This window comes from Bactrocera neohumeralis, chromosome 4 (genome assembly GCF_024586455.1).
Source record: "Bactrocera neohumeralis isolate Rockhampton chromosome 4, APGP_CSIRO_Bneo_wtdbg2-racon-allhic-juicebox.fasta_v2, whole genome shotgun sequence".
NCBI lineage: Eukaryota > Metazoa > Arthropoda > Insecta > Diptera > Tephritidae > Bactrocera > Bactrocera neohumeralis.
This window is the reverse complement of record NC_065921.1, coordinates 87,688,453-87,707,660: the sequence shown is the minus strand read 5'-3', so window position 1 is coordinate 87,707,660 and position 19,208 is coordinate 87,688,453. Positions and strand designations below refer to the sequence as shown.

At 38.6% G+C, this 19,208-nt stretch overlaps 1 protein-coding gene across 2 annotated transcripts in view; it reads right to left on the bottom strand.

The window, feature by feature from the left end:
• Positions 1 to 272: 272 nt before the first annotated feature.
• The window catches only part of LOC126755390 (pneumococcal serine-rich repeat protein), a 165,210-nt gene continuing 146,274 nt past the window's right edge, over positions 273 to 19,208 (bottom strand). For both annotated transcript variants that reach the window (XM_050467932.1, XM_050467935.1), the window contains 2 exons: positions 16,961 to 17,079; positions 273 to 8,783 (listed from right to left, as the gene is read on the bottom strand). In XM_050467932.1, coding sequence (XP_050323889.1) covers positions 5,508 to 8,783; positions 16,961 to 17,079 — 3,395 coding nt within the window. In that variant the 3' untranslated portion in view covers positions 273 to 5,507. The remainder of the gene's footprint in view (positions 8,784 to 16,960; positions 17,080 to 19,208) is intronic.

Genomic DNA, 19,208 nt, shown 5'->3' with positions numbered 1-19,208 from the left:
CACTGTAAATGCGTTCATAGCCCCATTGTCTGCTATCTGAGTGAGTTGTCTCTTCTCTAAAGGAGGCTGCACTCCGGAGCTGCAAATCTACTATCTATGATCTAACTGATCCGGTATGAAGTCAAAGTGTGTGTTCAGTGTTCAGTTATAGACTTAATCCTCCATTGCCGCCTTTTTCGACCCTTTATGCTTGCTGTTCATGTTTTACAGCCTTCTAAACCGTTCCTTTCAGCAACCCCACAGCAAGTTGCCTTTGGAAAATAAAACATCAATTGATTTTTTGTTAATATTTTTCAATATTAAATTTATTTATACGCAGTTATCTCTTCCAGTTTTTCACTTTTCAATTATTTTACGTTTGTCATAAATTCTTATGCCCTTGAAAATTAACGTAGTAACTAAGAATTCGTTTCATTAAATACCTTTTTATATATTTTCATTATAATTACTTGCGAATTAATAGGGTTTGCTGTACGCATTTCTTCATTTGAGTAAATATCAATTTTTTCTTAGTTTTTCGTTATGCAGTAATTGTTGTTGCAATTTTAGTTTTATTGTGTAAGAATGCGTAGATTTTTAACATTAGTGTGACCAAAGAAAAGAAAAAAATTTGTAATTTTTCAATTCTATAAATTATATATATTTTTTTTAAATTTATATAAAGTAAAAGTGTTTGTGGCTTTCAATTTAAATAAATTATAAATGAAAATATTTCTTCAAGAAAATTAATAAAAAAATCATGGCATTAGTATTTTATATATATTTGATTTTATTTAGCAGTTGCGGCGCTTTCTTTTCTACACATAAATAATTATTCATTAATTATACAATTAAAATAAAACAAATTAAATATAAATTAATTAATAGTTGAACTAAACAAAGTTAGTCGTAGTAGTTATTTATTTTATTTAAAAACTAAGGAAAATTATCTACAAAGTGAATTTGTGTGGTATGCCGTGGTAGATGAGTGAAAGCTTCTATAAAGCTCGTGCGTTGTGAAAGCGCGCATGAAAAGTGCTTGCTGTAGGTTTGCGAATAGAGAGTAGAGTGTCTGTGAGTGAGTAATAAACCGCAAAGCAATAGTTAGACTGGAAATTGTTAAAAAAAAAATTATGAAAAAAATTAGGGGAAAATTTAGGAAAAAAAATTAGGAAAAAAAATTTGAAAAAAAAGTTTGAAAAAAATAGGGGGAAAAATAGGAAAAAAACTAGGAAAAAAATTAGGAAAAAAATTAGAAAAAAAATCGGAAAAAAAGTATTAAATTATTGCGACATCTGCAGTTGTGTGCGAAAAATATGCATAGCTAGTTTAAATAATGTAAAGTTTGGTTAGCTGTTGGTGTATAGATAATAGTTAATTATGTGTTAAATACATACATATTTATATATTTTGAGGCAGCAAAATTAATTTACAAATATTGGCGTTTAAAACATTTTCGTTTTGTTTTTCTTGTTTTTTTATTGTTTAGTCGTTAGATTTCACTTCACTTTTATGCTACAATATTTATAACCAGCATATTTGTTTCCATTAATCATTTCTTTTTTTTTTTACTCATAGTACCTGCTGCATTACACTTCTGTCGTTTTCCATTCATTTTAATACTCTACATACATATTTATTCCTATAAATGTCTAAGCCTTATGCAATTAGTAGTTAACTGAAGTGTGTGAATGAATATTTTTTTCGTATTTTCTGCATATTTTCCTTTGCTTATTGTTTAGATTCTCAACTAGTTTAAATACCTATTTTGGGTTAAGTGAAAAATATATATTTATTACAATACAAAAAAAGCGTTAATACACTATTTTTTATGCATTACATTAACAGTAGAGTTAGCAAAACGTGTCTAAGGAAAAAAAAAACTAAAATAAAATTTGTGAAAATTATAATTAAAACTAAAAATAAATCTAAGCGCTATTTTTACAATGTATTACGTTTCAGTTGCTGCCTATTTGTTTTATTCAATCTTATGCACACGCTTGGCTTTAAAACTGTGCTTCAATGTTCTTTATACACTCTTCTTGTGTCTTAGTAGTTCTCCATATATTTTTCAAGTATTAGCAGTTCCTACATTTCCACCATAGCAGCTTCAAGTACACGTGTTATTACATATACGTAACCATATTTAATTATGTACTAATTAATTTCATTATGCCGTACGCTCGTCTATACAAATTCATACGCTTTTTTTATTTTTACGTTTAGGCTTAATTTTAAGTGTAATTTTTAGTGGAAATGGAAATTAATTTTATTAACTATAAAGTAGTTTTTCTCAACATTCCATTTCTCGTTTGGTTAAGTCTTCATTATTATATATAGTATATATATATATATATTCCTCAGGTTCTGTGGTTTTGAAGTCATGAAACAGCTCGTTTTTGTTACTTTAGGATTTCGGTTAGTTTTTGGTTTTCAATTCGGTTATAAATAATACACACTTCTTCTGCTGTTATATATGTATGTAAGTGTTAATAAATATTCGAGCAACAAATTTGTTTTGGTAACATCTTTTTTTAACTTTGTAATATTTTTCCTTTATTTAAATGTGTTGTTATAGTTTTTGTTGATACTTCTGTTAGTGAAGTCCATATTAAATATTTGTTTAACGGTCTATTAAAAATTAGTTAAATTTCGAAATCATGTAGAAAATATATGTCTATTTGCAAGCTGAGCCTGCACTGATTTTTGTTTGAAAGTGTCGAACAATCGTAGTTGCGATTTATGCCACGCAAACCAAGCCAAGTACGTTAATTCAGTGGTCAACCAATCAGCGCACAGTTGCGCTCTTTTCTCTATAATTTTGCTTTGTGCATTACTTTTGCTGGTATGCGTGAGTCAAGTGCAGAGCTTCAGCCTGACCAATCAGCGCACAGTTTCGCTCTTTTCACCATAATTTTGCTTTGTGCATTACTCTTCTTTTGAGTAAGTCAGGCGCAATGCGTTAATCCGACCAATCAGCGCACAGTTTTGCTCTTTTCAGAGCTCATAACTTTGTTTTTGTGCACCCGCTGCATATAATTTGTCTCTCATATAAATTACAAAAACACCGAAAATATAAAAAAAGTAAAACCTTCGAAATTATTTAATACAAAAGCGGTTTTCTATTTCAGTGGCTTTTTAAATTTTCAAAATGTTTTAATACAAAAGCAGTTTTCAGCTTCTGTGTATTTTTAACTTTCAAAATTATTAAAGTTTCCTATTTCAGTTGCTTTTTAATTAATCCAAAGTATTTTATCGCCTGCATACTTTCATGTTTTGGAAATTTTTTCTGCAATACTATATGAAATTGATTCTCATTTGTTTTTAATATTAATTTTTTAATAAATTTATTCATCTAATTAAGTAGTTGCTATAATTCGCCTTTAATAAATAGTTCCCTTAAGTGTTTGCTATATTAAATTGTTTTTAATTGTATATAATTTTTCGCCTAGTATGCTTGCAAAAGTCTAAATTCTTTATTTTTCGTTTTTGGTTTAATGCAAAATGTTTAATATTTCTTTGCTGTGGTTAATTATTGCTGTAATTATAGGAAAATCTGCTTCGTACTATAATTTTTTCCGTTTTTTTGATATTTTTTTTTTTGCATTTTTATAACTTCAATTCTTGTATATTTGACCACTGTTCTCAAATAAATAATGCTCGTTTTACTAAATTGATGCTTTTATATTTTCAACCCAAGCATTTTTCGTTTTTGCAAAGGTATATTTTGCATTATCGGTTTAGTTAAATTTGCAAACAATTTAATATGATTTTTATATTTTATTTTTTTCAAATTGTTTCACTATGTTTTCGTATATATATTTTTCTTGGTATTTTGGAAGTGTTACTGTGTGCGATTTAGTTGATAAAACGTTCGTTTCTCAGTTGAAATTACTGTTTTTTGCTGTAGTTTAGTTCTATTTATTTTAGGTAAATATTTTTTCGCTTCGCCAAGGCTTAATCGTGCAAATTTCAAACATTTATTAAATACTAATTCTTCTGTTACTATATTTATGCACTTATATTCGTATAGTTAGCTTTCTGCATATATCAAAAAGCACATTTAACGCTTTAATAATAATTTCTGTCAAAAATGCTTTGCTCTACGATCTATTTATTTATTTTTATTTTCTGTTTATTTTCAGAAGTAGAATTTTGAATATACATATGTATGTATATCGTCACCTAAAATGCAAAATAACAGGCGAAGAAAAAACGTTATAATAAAAAACAAATATAAAACCAAAAATTGAGTTTTGGTTACCAAACGGTTATATTTTGGTTATCATACACTCATATTTGGGTTATAAAAGGGTAATATTTTGGTTATCATATCTGTAAACGATTTTCATTTTTTTGATGATCATTGTTTTGCACTTTAGGTGACGATATGTATTTTTTCGAGCTTATTCGTTACTTCCTTCGCCTCTGTATTGGCGTCGTTTGCTTCACTCTGCCTCGATACATATATTTTTTAGCCATAAACTACATATGCCAGCTGTTTATTGTCTCATTTGTTTTTAATTTACTGCAACAAAATATGCCTTAAACATTGTCTAATAAACTATTCAGTGTTTACAGTTATCAACGGTCTTGCGCTTTGTTCTGCAACCCAGTAATGCGTCCGAAATTGTTTGTGGCGTTCAAAAACGTGTATTTTCGTATGCGAGTACGCAGCGTTCGTGCAATTCGTGTTTGCATGAATTCGGCTCTGCGTCGTGTTCGGTGTTTCGTGAAATTATGTGATTTTTCGCTGTGAAATATGAAATTGATTCGTCTGCTAACGCTGTGTACCAAAACATTCGCTAAAAAACTGTTTATTTCTAATATCTATAAGATATAATATTTATGCAACATATATTGTGGGTTCTCAATAATTTTTACACAGTTTATATTTCAGTACAAATCTTAAACCGCAACTATTTTTAAGAATAAATTGTTTTACTTTATTACCAAGCCTAACTTGTCTTAACAGAAAGAAAGCTGCACAAGCAAAAGCTTTCGTTACTAAGCTTTCATGCATCGTTTTAAGCTTTCACTGCCTGCTACGGTCTGCTGATGCAAACAAGTCTGATTTTTGTTAGCAAAGAGAAAGCTGTATAAGCACAAGCTTTCATTTATAAGCTTTCATACATCGTTTTAAGCTTTCATACAACGTTTTAAGCTTTCACTCCCTGCTTCGGTATACTAATGTAAAGTAAGCGCTTTGGCAATATTTTAAAATTTTTTAGACCGCATGACTTGACATGAACTCACTGCGAACTTTTTAGAAAATCCAAAACTTTGGTGAAAAATTTTGAAAAGCGTCACTAAAAGCTTGCAAGCTTTGTGATTTTACATGCAATTTAAAATAATTTTAGGTAGCGCCGAGTACTTGTTTGTGATATTTAGCGAAAAAATTTGTAAAGCTTTTAAGCTGCTAGGCATTTCTGGTTTTCAAAGCGCTACTTCGTAAGCTTGAGGTTAAGTTTAAGAACTCTAGACATAACAAGTTGCTAAATGCTCATTCGAATTTTCGCAAACCACGACTACGCGTGTCGCCTGCTATGCCTTTTTCGCAAGCTCATCATACGCTTCCTCTCTTTATTTATCTTGACTTTGGCAAGTCGTATCGATTCGGGTAACGTCGCTGTCGCCGAAGTTGGCAGATAACCGCTAACGATTGTCAGCCGACTATTGCGCGTTGCGTCGGTTTCGGCGCGCTCCGTCGAGCGCTGTTCCGCCAGCTCGCCAGATTCCTCAAGCAGATCCGGATAGACGCTGATGTTGTCCATGTTGTCGATGTCAATGTCACCGGCGTTGTTGCGCACGTAGGTCAGCTGATGAAAGGGCGTGGCCAGCAACTTCTGCGTTGAGATGCGTATCGACTTTTTGGTGGTTGACGCTGCGACGGCAGTTGTCGCGTCGCCGGCTACGGTCGTTGAAGTGGGCGCAGCGGCGGAAGTGGATGTGCTGAGCGTGCTTGCTGTGGGTGTATGTGTGTGTGCCAAGTGATTGCTGTTACCATCGAAGTGCACCAACGACGGTGGATTGTATAGCGGCAAAATAGTTTTATTGCCCAGCAATTGCTGCAGTGCGTATAGGTGTTGTGTTGTCGTTGTTGTTGCCAATGTTTTGTCATTCATTATTGCGTTTGTTGTTGCGGGAGTAATAACACCCGAGCTGCGCGTTGTTGCACTGCTGGCGCGCGATGTTGCCACAGTGCTGCTGTACTCGTGCGCTGTTGTTGTTGCTGCTGGCAATTTGTTGCTTCCGCTATGCGCTTTGCTGCTTGGTCGTTGTGATTTGCCTTCCGCCACATATTTCTTGCCAAAACTAAGGCTAGAAACGCTCGTCGACAATGCTTGCAAAGGTGGCTGGGATACTGCCTCATCACCTCTGCTGCTGTTGATGTTGGCCTTGCGGTTGTTATGCCTGCGCTTGCTGGCAGTTCGTTGCTTGGTGAGGTGCTTCAGCCAGTCCAAATCGGCATCGTCGCCGTTGCTCGGCACCTCATCAGCAATGCCTTTGTCCCAAAAGTTCGTCCCGCTGTGATTCATATGATGTTGCCACCATGTTGCACGGTCGCCCGAAGCAATATCGGTTGTCGTTTCTAGCTCTGCGGCGACTGGTCGTCCTGTAGCCACGATTATTTCATCTGAGTATTCTTCGCCACGCTGCGGGCGCCAGGCGTACACGTTGCCGCTGCTGGCACTAGTCGCCAACAATTGTTGGTGCAGCAGTGTGGCTATGCTCGCCGCGATGCCGGATTGCTTTCGCCACATGTGGCCGATATTGCCACGTTCAGTCGGTAAGCTATAGACTTTTTGCTGTGCAGTTGTTGTACTCTGCAAGTCGCTGACTTCCGTCAGTGCTTCGGTGTTGCCATCGTCGTTGTAGGTGTTGCTGCTACTTTCTGCTTCAATTTCCCTGGAGGTAGAATTGATTGTTGCATATAAATCGGTGGCCTCAGCAACGGTTTGCGTCTCTTCTGTTACATTGGCATCCTCTGAGAAAATTGCGGTGACTGCCACGCTTTCAGTGTCGACGATTGCTGTGGGAGAGGGGAACACCGTTTCAAGGTCATCAGTGTCATTAGTTGTTGTGCTTGATGACCAATTCTGCTCACTACTCTCTGACCACGTGGTTGATGTAGGCGCGATGGACTCCGCTGTTGACACTGGCGTTGCCACATTTTGTGTTGTAAAGTGTTGTTGTTGTTCGGAAGTAATACTGTTTAATTGCTCGTCTACGGCTATTGTAGGATCAGGCCACATTCTGCTCTCATTGATTTCAGTAATAAAGGTAGCGTTCAGCGACGACTCCTCATCCGCTGGAGAATCGCTCGTGAAATCTGTGCTGTTGTTGTAATCGCTTGTTGGCGTGAGCGACGACGCGCCATCGCTCAGGTCGGTCGTTGAGCCCAAGTATATTGGTGTAGGTGTATCCGATGCCACCAGCGTCGACAGAGTTGGTGTTGAAGATGAAGGCGCTGCGGTGTCGACGGACGTCGCGTCAACGTTTGTTGGCATTGAGGTCTGCCATTCACCGCTGTAATCGCCAAATGTTGTTGCGGGCGATAGACTGCTCGGCACATCGGCTAGCATTTGCGTTGACAGTGACGAGAGCGGTGGCGTTGGCGAATCGCTCCACATCCAAGTGGTTGGCGTTGGTGTGTGCGCGGCCTTCGTATGCTCACGCGCTACGAGCGGCAACATTTGTTGTTGCGCGCGCTGTGGTTGTTGTTGCTTTCGTTGCTTACGTCCCTTTCTTCGTCGTCCCTTGCGCTTATTGGCAATAGTTGTGGTTGACTTCATGACTATTGACGTTGCCGTTGCAGCTTTGGCTGCGACATTGGCAACGGTCGCCGCTTGCGGTTCATGCCGCGCGTCTTGTTCATGGTGATGGCTGCTGTGCGCTACTGCGCCTGCTGCTGTCGTGCTATAAATAGCTCTCGTCGTTGTTGTCGCTGTGGCGCGTTCTTGCGCCACTGTTGTTGTTGCTGGACTAGTTATTTTGCCGCTGCGCAGGCGCTGCTGCTGGCGCTGATGCTGCCGCCGTTTCTGTTTGTGCTCGTGGTGCTGGCGACGTGCTATCAAATTCGGATCGTTGTGATGATGCCGCACTTGATGCTGTTGTTGCTGACGCACGTGTTCGCGTGTGCGGCCATTACTGTTGTTGCTGTGTTGCCTTTGCTGACTTAAATCTACTTGCTGCTGACTATTGCTAACTAAATTACTGCTGCTATTGTGGTTAATATTACTGCTCTGATTGCTGTTGTTGTTATTATTGTTGCTGCTGCTGCTTAAATTGCTACTATGGCCATTAGTGTACTCTTCATTTTGGTTATTGTTACTGCTCCTATTGTTGTTGTTGCTATTGCTGCTTCGCACGCCATTCACTCGCTTATTCTTGCTGTTGGTACGCAACAGCCTGTTGTTACTGTTGTAATTGCGTTGCGCCGCTGTCGCCGTGACAGTCGCCGTTGTGGCGGCGGCCGAGAGCGCTGCTCGCTGCGACGCGGAACGCGCTGAGGCTCCTGATGTTGTGTGTGTGGCGGTTGTGGTTTGCGGTGCGGTGCCAATGCCGCTGATGATTTTGGTGCTCTTCGATTTCGGTGCAAAATAATCGGTGTGCTGATGGAAAAACTGATCGGCTTGTATCTTCGTGAACAGATAGCAGGCGTCGTTGACATTCTTCTTCGGCCCGACCGCCTTACCTCGGTGCGTGAAGCCGACACGTCGCTGCAGATCGACTACGGAACGAAACACGAAATAACCGTGTACGATGGTTTCGTTGAAGTAGCAGGTGTCGCGCAGTTCTTTCTGCAAGTAAAAAGAGGCAAAATTTTATGGAATTAATGCGGACAGATTTGATAATTATATCCAGATACTAGAACAAATTGATCTTCAGCGAGTCGAAAAAAGGAAAAATCGCTTTTGCGGGAAATGTTCCAGGGATCATTCTGGACAGCTTCGTCTGCGAGACTATGAAGCAAAACCCGTCGATTTTTAAGTCGAAGTGTTTTAGGGGTTATACAATTTTTTTCGTCAGTTTCGAAATTTTCGCTTGATCATTTCTTGGAATCTTTCAGATCGTAAAACTAGAACATATGTCTTCCATACAACTAGTTATTTAGCTTTTTTAAACTTCGCCTCAAAAATCCCTGGCTCGACGAAATTGGCTTTAAAATGTATGGATTGGAATCTGAGTTCCTAAAAGAATACCTGTCTGAACACTCGGAAATCCTCACACACTTTGACTACATACCGGATCACTTGGATAATAAAGTCACCAAGCCGAACTTTGGCGGCTACTTCTCTGCCCGTAAATCGGCGAGGGAGTTGTGGGAAGAGAGAAACCGTTGAAGAGCGGCAGTGAGCTTCTTTACGGATGGGTCCAAGATCGATCGCAATAGATCTAGTGATCATTTCGCCTCAGTAAGGCCAAGTTATGGGGCTTTTAACAGGCCATTGCGCTATTGGGGTCCATTCTGTAAGGCTGGGAATCTTACCAGACGCCATTTGCAGAAGCTGTATAGAAGAAGATGAGATAGAAACAACTCCTTCTTGACTGTCTCGCGCTTGAGAGGTCAAAACCTAAAGAGCATTTTGCTTATTTATAAGTTCGACCAAAGGAGTTCTTCTTTTCTATGGCTTCACAAGGGACTATATATTCTAAAATAACCTAACCTTATGTTTGGTTATACTTCGACAGAAAGTATATTAGTGCATCGTCATGAATGAGAGTAGAATAAGCCTCTGTTTACAACTCCAATTCACCCTTGAAAACTGTCTTCATTGATAGTAATAAAAAGAATTTAACCCCATGAGTACTCGCATTTTATTCTCATAACAAAGAGCTAAAGAAAATAGACAACAAACACTCGCTTTGCAGTTCATAAATTTCGCCACACTTCCGCTCGCAACACTTGGAGAACAAAGGCAGAAAATTACAAAAAAAATATCTAGTTTTCTCGAGTTATGTTTTGTACTCGTATGTGCACTCAGTCCTCCCTTCAGTAGTTTGACAACGGCAATGTCTTTACTATACAACTTCCTTGCCATAAAAGTCATTTTAGTCTTTAGTAGCATATAAATAACTTACAAATGTTTACAGTACAATTGAGCGTAGTGAATGTGGTCTTGTCTTGTTGTTTTTATTCACCTTCATCGAGCTGGCTATTTTTTGTGTGAATTTAGGGCAAGTTTGTATGCGCCTCAAGTGCAACTGAGCTGCACTAAGCAGTACTCTTGTGATATGGGCAAAGAATGTGTTGCGCATGCGCAGCCATGCTCCTTATATTCTTAAATGAGCAGCAATGTTGGTGCCAGATTAAATGCTAAAGACTTTGTCTGCGCTGTCAGTGCTCCTTAATTGTTATGTAAACAAGAACAAGTGCACACAAATTGTGGGAAAGCAGGAAATTTAGCATAACATTATTGAAAGGCAAAGAAGTCGTAAGCTGAAAGAAAGGAAGTAACCCTGGGATGTATAAATTATGTTAATTCGAACATTTAGCGCACTTAGTACTTCAAATAGGTATACCTTTATGCATATATGTATGTGTTTGTAAATATGTAAATAGCCAGTCTATGCAATTTTGTGGGTAACCCTCGCAACTCGTATTTGTTTGAATATTTTGACAGGCGCGTGTTTTGACAGCTCAAGTGTCCCACTCAACAAACAATTTCTAATTTCAAATTCAGTCCAAGCCGTGTGACGCAGCGCGTAATGTGCGCTGAAGCGTTTGCGCGTGCGCATACTCGTAGCAAAATGTATGTGACGTTAAGAGCGGCTCGCGTGCGCAACATTACACAAAATATTTAAAAAATATAAATAGAAAGCAAAATAAAAATATAAACATGATTTGAAACAAATTAAGTTATGAGTAGCACTTGAGCTGCAGCAGAAATAATTTTAGACAGTTTTACAAAATATTTCCAGAAATAGATTCCAAATAAAGCAACAGAAAAAAGTCAATTAGCAGTTTTTAGTTACCATAGTTACATTACCCGTGGACATAACCGGCAGATGCATTGTTGCGTAAGCTGCTATCAGACTCAGAGAAACTGGACATATTAAGGGTCCCAGCGAGGGATATTGCGAAATCTTCTCTCACTTCGACTGCACGCCGCAGAACCGACTCTTGGCGGCATCTTCTCCGCCCACATACCTCCAAGAGATTTGTGGGTGGGGCTAAGTCGCTGGAAAAGAGGCACAGTAATTTTTTGTACGGATGGATTGAAGCTCATGGGAAATGTCGGAGGGGGAGTCATCTGCCGGGAGATTCTCATCAATTCTTATTTCAGATTGCAAGACCAGGGTAATGTCTTTCAAGCAGATGTGCTTCTGTTAGAGAGATAGACATCCACTCCAATAGCAGAGATGCTATACAGGCCTTGAGATCGCTGAGAATGAACTCAAGGCTAGGCAATGAGTGCATGATCTCACTAGAGGTAACGTTAAGCTACTTCTATATTAAGCTTGTAAGCAGATGAGCTTGTAAAAAAAACACCTATACCCAAAGTCCATTAGGTTGGGAACGAGCAGAGGTCAGAAATTGTAAAGCAGAGGAGCTTGCAAGAAAAACACCCATATCAAAATTCCATTAAGCAGGGGTTCCCCTGTCTTCGTGCATACAAGCGAATGGATCTATAGGCTGGGCTCGAGCTCCGAAAGCGTTGGTCAGCAACCGGGGAACTTTTGGAGTTGCGAAAGCCTTCTGGATCAGGGTAGAACTTAAAAGGCACATTGGGGATCGCAAAGCCAGCGTCGAAATTAGACAAGGTCCTCTTGGATTTTGGTGAAGACAACTTTTCACAGTTGCAATGAGGAAGATGAGTCGGACATATCAACACACTATCTCCTACACTTTACAGCTTTCGCCAGCCTAAGCTTAAAGCATCTTGGTGCATCTTGATTGGAGTAGATATTAGCCGCCTCAATATGTATTTGTAGGCAGGCTCTATTTTCTCCAAGCGTATGCTATTGCCAGCAGTGGCAATGGGAAATAGATACATTCGGGCTTAGATAGAGCAAACAATTTACAACAAAAATATACAAAAATTAAATTGGCGTTAAAAAGTTCAATGGCGCTTCGAAAAATTCGCGTTTTTTTCATCACCGACCAAAGTACAATTTCAGCTAAATTTAGCTATCACTCTTCTAAGCGCTGATTATAATGCAGCCACTCACTTACATAATTGTTTACGCTTTTAAATGCCTTATTTTCCATGTAAAGCTCAGCTATATTTAATAACGATTTTGTTGTTTGTTTTGATTGCGTGAAGTGTGTGATTGAATCGTAATGAAATTGACAGTGATTATTTTATAGAAGTATTACTGACTAATAGTGCACACGCACACACACACACACACACTTGTAAAGATATAAACGAGTGCATAAATCTCTTAATTGTTTGCATGCCTGTTTGGATTTACATATAAATGTTTGCTTTGTTGTTGTAGTCGATGTTTTGCTATGCACTCCTAGGTGTGTTACCGCATTTAAGTGCCGCGAGAGTTACACGTAAACAAACACGCACAAGTACCGGCTACAGTCTTGAGCAATCATTTGCAATAGAGCACTCCACTAGAGTGTGTGTGCCTATGTATGGGCGGGTGTGTGTTGGTGGGACAAAAGAATTTTGTTTTTGCAGCCAGCGATTTGTAGCTTGTTGCTTGTTGCAATTTTTCATTAACGTTGTGAAAATATATGTCAGAGTCAATAGCGCCGCAAGGTTGTAGTGGATCTTAAGTGTAACGAGAATTTATTAAATATACAACTTGCTTTGTTGAGTGTCATTCAGCGCATTTGAAATAACAAACTCTTTGACAGTGACCTAGATTTAGCAAATGACGACACTGTTTTCCAATAACTGCTGCAGTTTCTTTTTTTCTAGGAGCTTTTGTTACAGCTTTGTGGGTGGGGAACTCTACAATATTCAAAAAAAAAAAAAAAACCCCGCCCCTAAAAGCTACCTACAGGTTTTAAGAGCGTGATTCAACATTATATATGTGACGGTCTGAAAATAATGAGCAGATTTTCGGTGGCCGTGGTCGGACTTTCACAAAAATAACTTTTGTAAGCTTTCAGAGCTTTGTGGGAGACCACGAGAACATACAAAAAAATATTTTTTGGCGCCTAAAAGCTACCTAAAGCTTTTAAGAGCAAGATTTAACATTATTTATGTGACCGTCTGAAAAAAAATCGGGGAGTTTTGGTTCCGAACTTTTACAAAAAACAGCTTTTATAAGCTTTCACTACTGGTAGCACTTTTTTGACTAATAGTGTGAGGCTCTATGGAGAACTGCTGTGACCTGTGTGAAATACAAGTGTTTTGATCTCGCAACTACGAGCTTCTATGGAGGACTGCTGACTTCGGGTCAAATCTAGTTCTCTGTATGACTAATAGTAATGTTTCAGCTTTGGTTTCGCAAGGCAAGATTCTTTATCACCTTCTGCAAAACAATTTCAACAACAGACCTCCGCTAAAATTTTTAAATTTATTCCACAGACTCTCAATAGAAAAACTCTCACTTAGAATCCGTACAACTAAAGAGTAGCAACTTAGCTCAAGCAGGAGATTTCCTTAGATTTCGTGCAAGCTAGCAGCGGTCAGAAGAATTCAGGCGATTGTCAAGCGCCAACAAACACAAAGCTTCCTAATACTCAGTATATTTCCTATCTACAGATGTAGTACTGCTTAATTTTATGAATAGCAGTGGTTGAGACGACATATTTTTTGTTTTATTTCAGAGTTGAAAAATTTACAATTTGTTTTTAGTAGCAAGAAAGAACAACGTGCTTACTAAGATATTTCTAAACACGCTTAGATGTAGGCAACAGTAGGTGTTTGTCTTTACTAAGATATTTTTAAACGCGCCTAGATGTAGGCAACAACTTGTTTCATTGGTATATTTTCTCCAATAAAACTGAATTAACTTTCCTTATACGATTTTTAGCATTTGGAGATGAAAAATATGCAATTTGTTTTTGGTAGTAATAAAGTACAAGGTGCTTGTCTTTACTACGTTATTTACAAACGCGCCTAGATGTAGGCAACAATTTGTGTTTTTGCTACATTTCTATTAACAAAAATTAAATTGATTTTTCTTATAAGATTTTTAGCTTTTTGTTTGCTGCGATTCCGCTGTAACCAGGCACATATATTTATCTTATCACGAAGACACTCGCTGTTACTGATAGCGCGACCAGGCATTTCTTAATAAAACTCGAGCGAAGGGTGCTCAGGTGCACTTCATTTCATAATTATGAAAATTAGCTGTTGAAATCATCAAACAAAAATCTTTTCAAAAGAATGCATTTTATATAAATTTACTTACACTCAACGAGTACAAAAAGTGAGTCGCACATGACGTATGAGTGCTTTGCAAGCAAAGCGGATTTTCCAAGCCACAAAACCCAGAAACAATAACCGCACAATAAACAGTTGAATTTCCGTCGGCTTTTGTACAAAGCTGCGCCATACACACGTTTCCTTTAAAATAGATTAAAGCCATAAAGCGACAACACAAACGTGGTTGAAAAGAAAAGCCACCAACGGAGCCGCCCTGCTACAAAGGCACTCAGCTAATGACTCCAGCGAGTAATCATAATAAAATTAAGCTATGCAAATAAATGCAATAAAGAGTTAATAAAGTTAAGCAACACAAAAATATACACACATTTGACGCTTTTGTACACATACATGCACACATACACATATATGTATACAGCCGCTTGTATTTACGTGACTTATGCCGCGGCGATGAATGAAATTTCGAGTGTTTTGGGCGCGTCGCGCACTTTTCCATTCAGGCACACGCACGCCTACACATATTGTCGGCTAAATAAGCAAACAAATAAACACGGCAACAATTGCGCGCACTGTTTGCACATCGCGCGTTGTGAAGCTTTTGCGCTTTTCTGCTTTTCTGCTTTTGTACTCCAGTTATTTGCATTGTTGTATTGACAATATTTGACACTTTACATGAGCACTAATTGTACGCGTGCGCGCAGCGTTCAACAAACGGTACATACGCGCACACATGCACACAGACACACATACACACCGCCACCGGCCGCAGTCACTTGTCAGCGGGTCAGGCTGTGATGGCAAGCAAAGTGTTGCATGTGTTTTTGAAACTCTACACAAGTATTTTTGAAGCTCTACACATGTATTTGCCTAGACTTTGTGGCAACTTTTCCATAATTCTTCTTTTCAAATTGTCAACATCAATGTCAGACAGAATGAGCACAGCTCAAAGCATATTAAGATGATTGTCACTACTGTCTGCGCGTCTGTCGCTTCGAATATATGTGTATATATCCGCCTGAATCCAATCAAATCGATTCGCTTTAAGCCGCGCTTATTCATAAATTTGTTCATTTACTTGCCATTTAAATTATAAAAATTTAATTCTCTTTGACTGGTGACACGCCTAACCGCTGCGGCCGCCATATCGCTCTCGTCGCAGCCGCAAACAAAAATTTTGCAAAGCTGCAAACGAGTTGAGTTAGTTAATTATTCAACTGTCACTCAGCTACCAATTGTCATTTAGCCATTGTCAGCTACCGTTTGTCAGTTGAATATTGTCACATGAGAATTATCACTCGAAAATTGTCACTTGAATATTATCTATTCATTGCAATTAGTTAAATGCAGCAAATATATTCGAATAACACATGAAGTTTGTGCGCGAAACTTGCGCCAGCCGTCTGCGCATGCGTGTAGGCGTTTCACTGTGCTGCAGTTGCGCCAGCGTTGCCACAAATCCTAATTAATGCGCAAAGCGCCAAAGTGTTTGGCAATACAACTGAAAACCTACAACAATGTTGTTGCAACTTGACTTATGGCTGCACTTAAGGCGCTTTAAGGTAATAAAAGAAAATTGAATTGGCTTTTAATTTGCTAAAAGCTATGGGCTACCTAACTCCTTTTTATTTTACTGTTTCTGCTGATTTATGTAGCGGTATAACGGTGTCTAAGTTCATTTGATTATACAAGTCTGCGCCACAATGCAACATAACATAGTTTTCGGTATTGTTGCAAGCTAAAGTTTGGTTTGTAGCGGAAATATTTCTCGCTGATTTTGTAAAAAATAATATGGTTAAGGGAGGCTTAAAGCGACTGCTGTCATGCGCTAATGTAACAGCAGCATTAGAGCCTATCAGATCAAACGGATTGCTTAAATACAATAACAATACGCTCTCTAGTGGTTTTTTTTAACATAAGCTAATATATAGTGAAACACTTTTCGCTTGAACATTTCGATATCCTGAGCCGCGAAGTTTGTAAGACACAGACGGAATCTTCGAAAACCCTATAAAATGTGTATATAAAAGAGCAGCACGACGAACTGAGTCGATTTAGCATGTCCGTCTACAAGTATATACAAACTAGTTTCACATTTGTCGGATTTGCTGATATCGCACCATTATAGCATATGGCTGCCGAACAGATTGAACGGTCGGAACCAAGTGCTTGTATGGAAAACTTTTTCATTTGACGAGATATCTGCACGAAATTTGGCATTAAATTATTTCCTTAGACAATGAAGTATTCTCCGAAGAAATTATTCAGATCGAGTACCCATAACATATAGCTGTCTTACTAATGGAACGGTCGGAATCTAGTACTTGTATGGACAACTCTTTCATATTTCGAGACATCTTCACGAAATTTGGCAAGGGTTATTGTCCAAAGCAACCGTGCAATCTCCGAAGAAATTGTTTGGATCGGATCACTATAGCATATATCTGTCATACAAACTGAACGATGGGAATCAAGTGCTTGTATGGAAAACTTTCTCATTTGACGAGATACTGATTGATCAAAGTTCTTCAAAGGAATTTTTATTCTAGTTTGTATATAAGCTTACCCTAAGAATTTCCAGTTAACTAGCTATTCATAGGCTTCTAAAAATGACACCCTATGTGAATAGACCTCTAAAAGCAGTTTATGTAAACCTTTAGTATATTTGACTACAAACTTACCATTCCAACTAGTTTCCACTGATCGTTGAAACACAGATACCGTTGTGTTTCTTTTGCGTACAGTGCTATTTTGAGATTGTTGTTCACATAGTCCGGGAGGCCGACTATCGTTATATTTTCTGCAAATAGAAAGGCAAGTAGTTTTCGTTAATATAAAGTGGAAGGAATAATAATTTGATTAATAAAAAATTAAAACTAATTCAAAAATATTAATTAAACTTTATATTCGGAGATATGAGGAAAATATATGCCATCTTGAATCCCAGTATAAAATAAAATATTTGAAAATACAGTGGAAACGTGTTAAAAGCTCCGACAGATAGCGCTGCTACCGAATACAGTTAAGTTTCAGAAGTCTATAACAGTTTCTAATGAAAAAAAATATATATATTGTAGACTAGACTTCATTTTAGATCTCGAGTGGTGTCTACCATGCTGGGTCGAGAAAGTTTGAGCATCGGTCCTCACTATTTCGTGTTCTTCTTAAACTTGCTACAGTCATGAGCCATCATAAAAAGACTTATTCGCTAGAATTCTTAAGATGCTTCAAAACTTTCACAGTTTGGCCGTATCTAGTGGACTTATGTGCTGCTTGATAAGACATTCGAAGCTGATAGCTAAAGCTTGTTACCATTGCCTTACTAAACCTCATATTAAATAGCTGCAGTACGGTTATGCGAGGGTGTGGGAATGCGTCAGCGCTCGCACCAACTAGAAATATTACTGAGAATAGCTAATACAAACACAAATACCAACAATATAGAAACTGGAACTTGATGCGAATAACTTCAACCTGAGATACCTGGCAAGGCAGCAAACAAAAGCTTTAACTGAAAGACGTAAAAAGGTTGCATCAACCAACGAGAGTTTGTGTATGAAATCACTTCACTTTCAAGGAGTTTCCACCTAAAATGTGACGCATCGCTGCTAACTGACGCGCTGTTGCACTAGCGCATGCCAGCGTGGATTGCGGCCGCAGCAAAGAGGCCGCAGAAGCCGAGCAACCAATGTTGGCCGCCAAAGCAGTCAGTAAGTCAATCAGTGCGTCAGCCAACAGGCCATCAAGCAGCTTGGCGCTCAAGTGGAATTTGCACGCCTTGAAAAATGCACAAACGTGCAACAATAATAATGCCAGCGACTTCGCCTGCGCCTTCGCCGTCGTTGATTTTGCAACATACATAAATAACGTCAATCGAAAGGGTGTATTGCTATTTTCCCCATACACCAGCACACACACATACACGCGCTCATGTGTAGAGTAAATTTCTTTTGAAATATGAGCTCACTGATTGCTGGAAAATATGAAATAAAAAGCCAACTGTAGTTAGAGCAACGCGCATAAATTTAATTACCACCAGCAACACTGGGCTCGGTGCAGTGGTCGACAAAGGCGCTGGTTGGCGGACCAGCGTACGGTCTACGATAGGCGCCTCTTACATGGCCTCATGTGGCAAGCGCTACGTGGCGCACAGCGTACAGCAGCAGCCGAGTTTCTGACAGTTGAGGGCCGCCAGCACTCGTGGCATGCCTGGAAGCTCACTGAACTTGCAACAATCTTGAAAGTTGCTCTTGTTCTGCGCCACAAGTACTCTACATACTACATGTAACAACAAGCTGCGCAACAAACAACAACAAAATTAGCAGAAAAAAATGAAGCATCAGTGAAATCTCAGCGCAAAATGCTAAATTTTTACAATAAAAAATGTGCAAAAAAAAGTTAGCAAAATACAAATTGAAACAATAATAACAAAAGCGCAGGCAGCAGCGTTCAACACTCGTGAGTGTTCTGCTTGCTTTGGCGCTTCGCTGCTTGAAATGTTGCTTGGTTGACTGCAAGGCGCTCGCTGGTTGGATAGATGGTCTGTGTATTGAACCTGGTAGTCACCTATCAATCTATCTCAAGTGTTTTTTCAAGTGCTTCACTTATTGGAGTGTGTTCGCTGGTCGCCGGCTCACTTGTTGGCGGTCGCTGCTGTTAAGGTTCTCGTGTTCTTGCGCCTGTGAGCTCTTGATGGTTTTCTGCTTCCTATAATACTACTATGAGTAGATATTTATTAATAATGTTGTTGTTGTTGTTGGTCTTTCATATATGTATGATTTTTATACGTACTGCTTTTGTTTTGTGCGCCTACCAATGGCGTTTGCGTTCGAACCAAAACATTGCGAAGTTCAATACCCCACGAACAGAAAGCAAATATAAATAAGCGTAAATAATGTAGCTTGTTGTGGAATCTCTCCAACAACTATA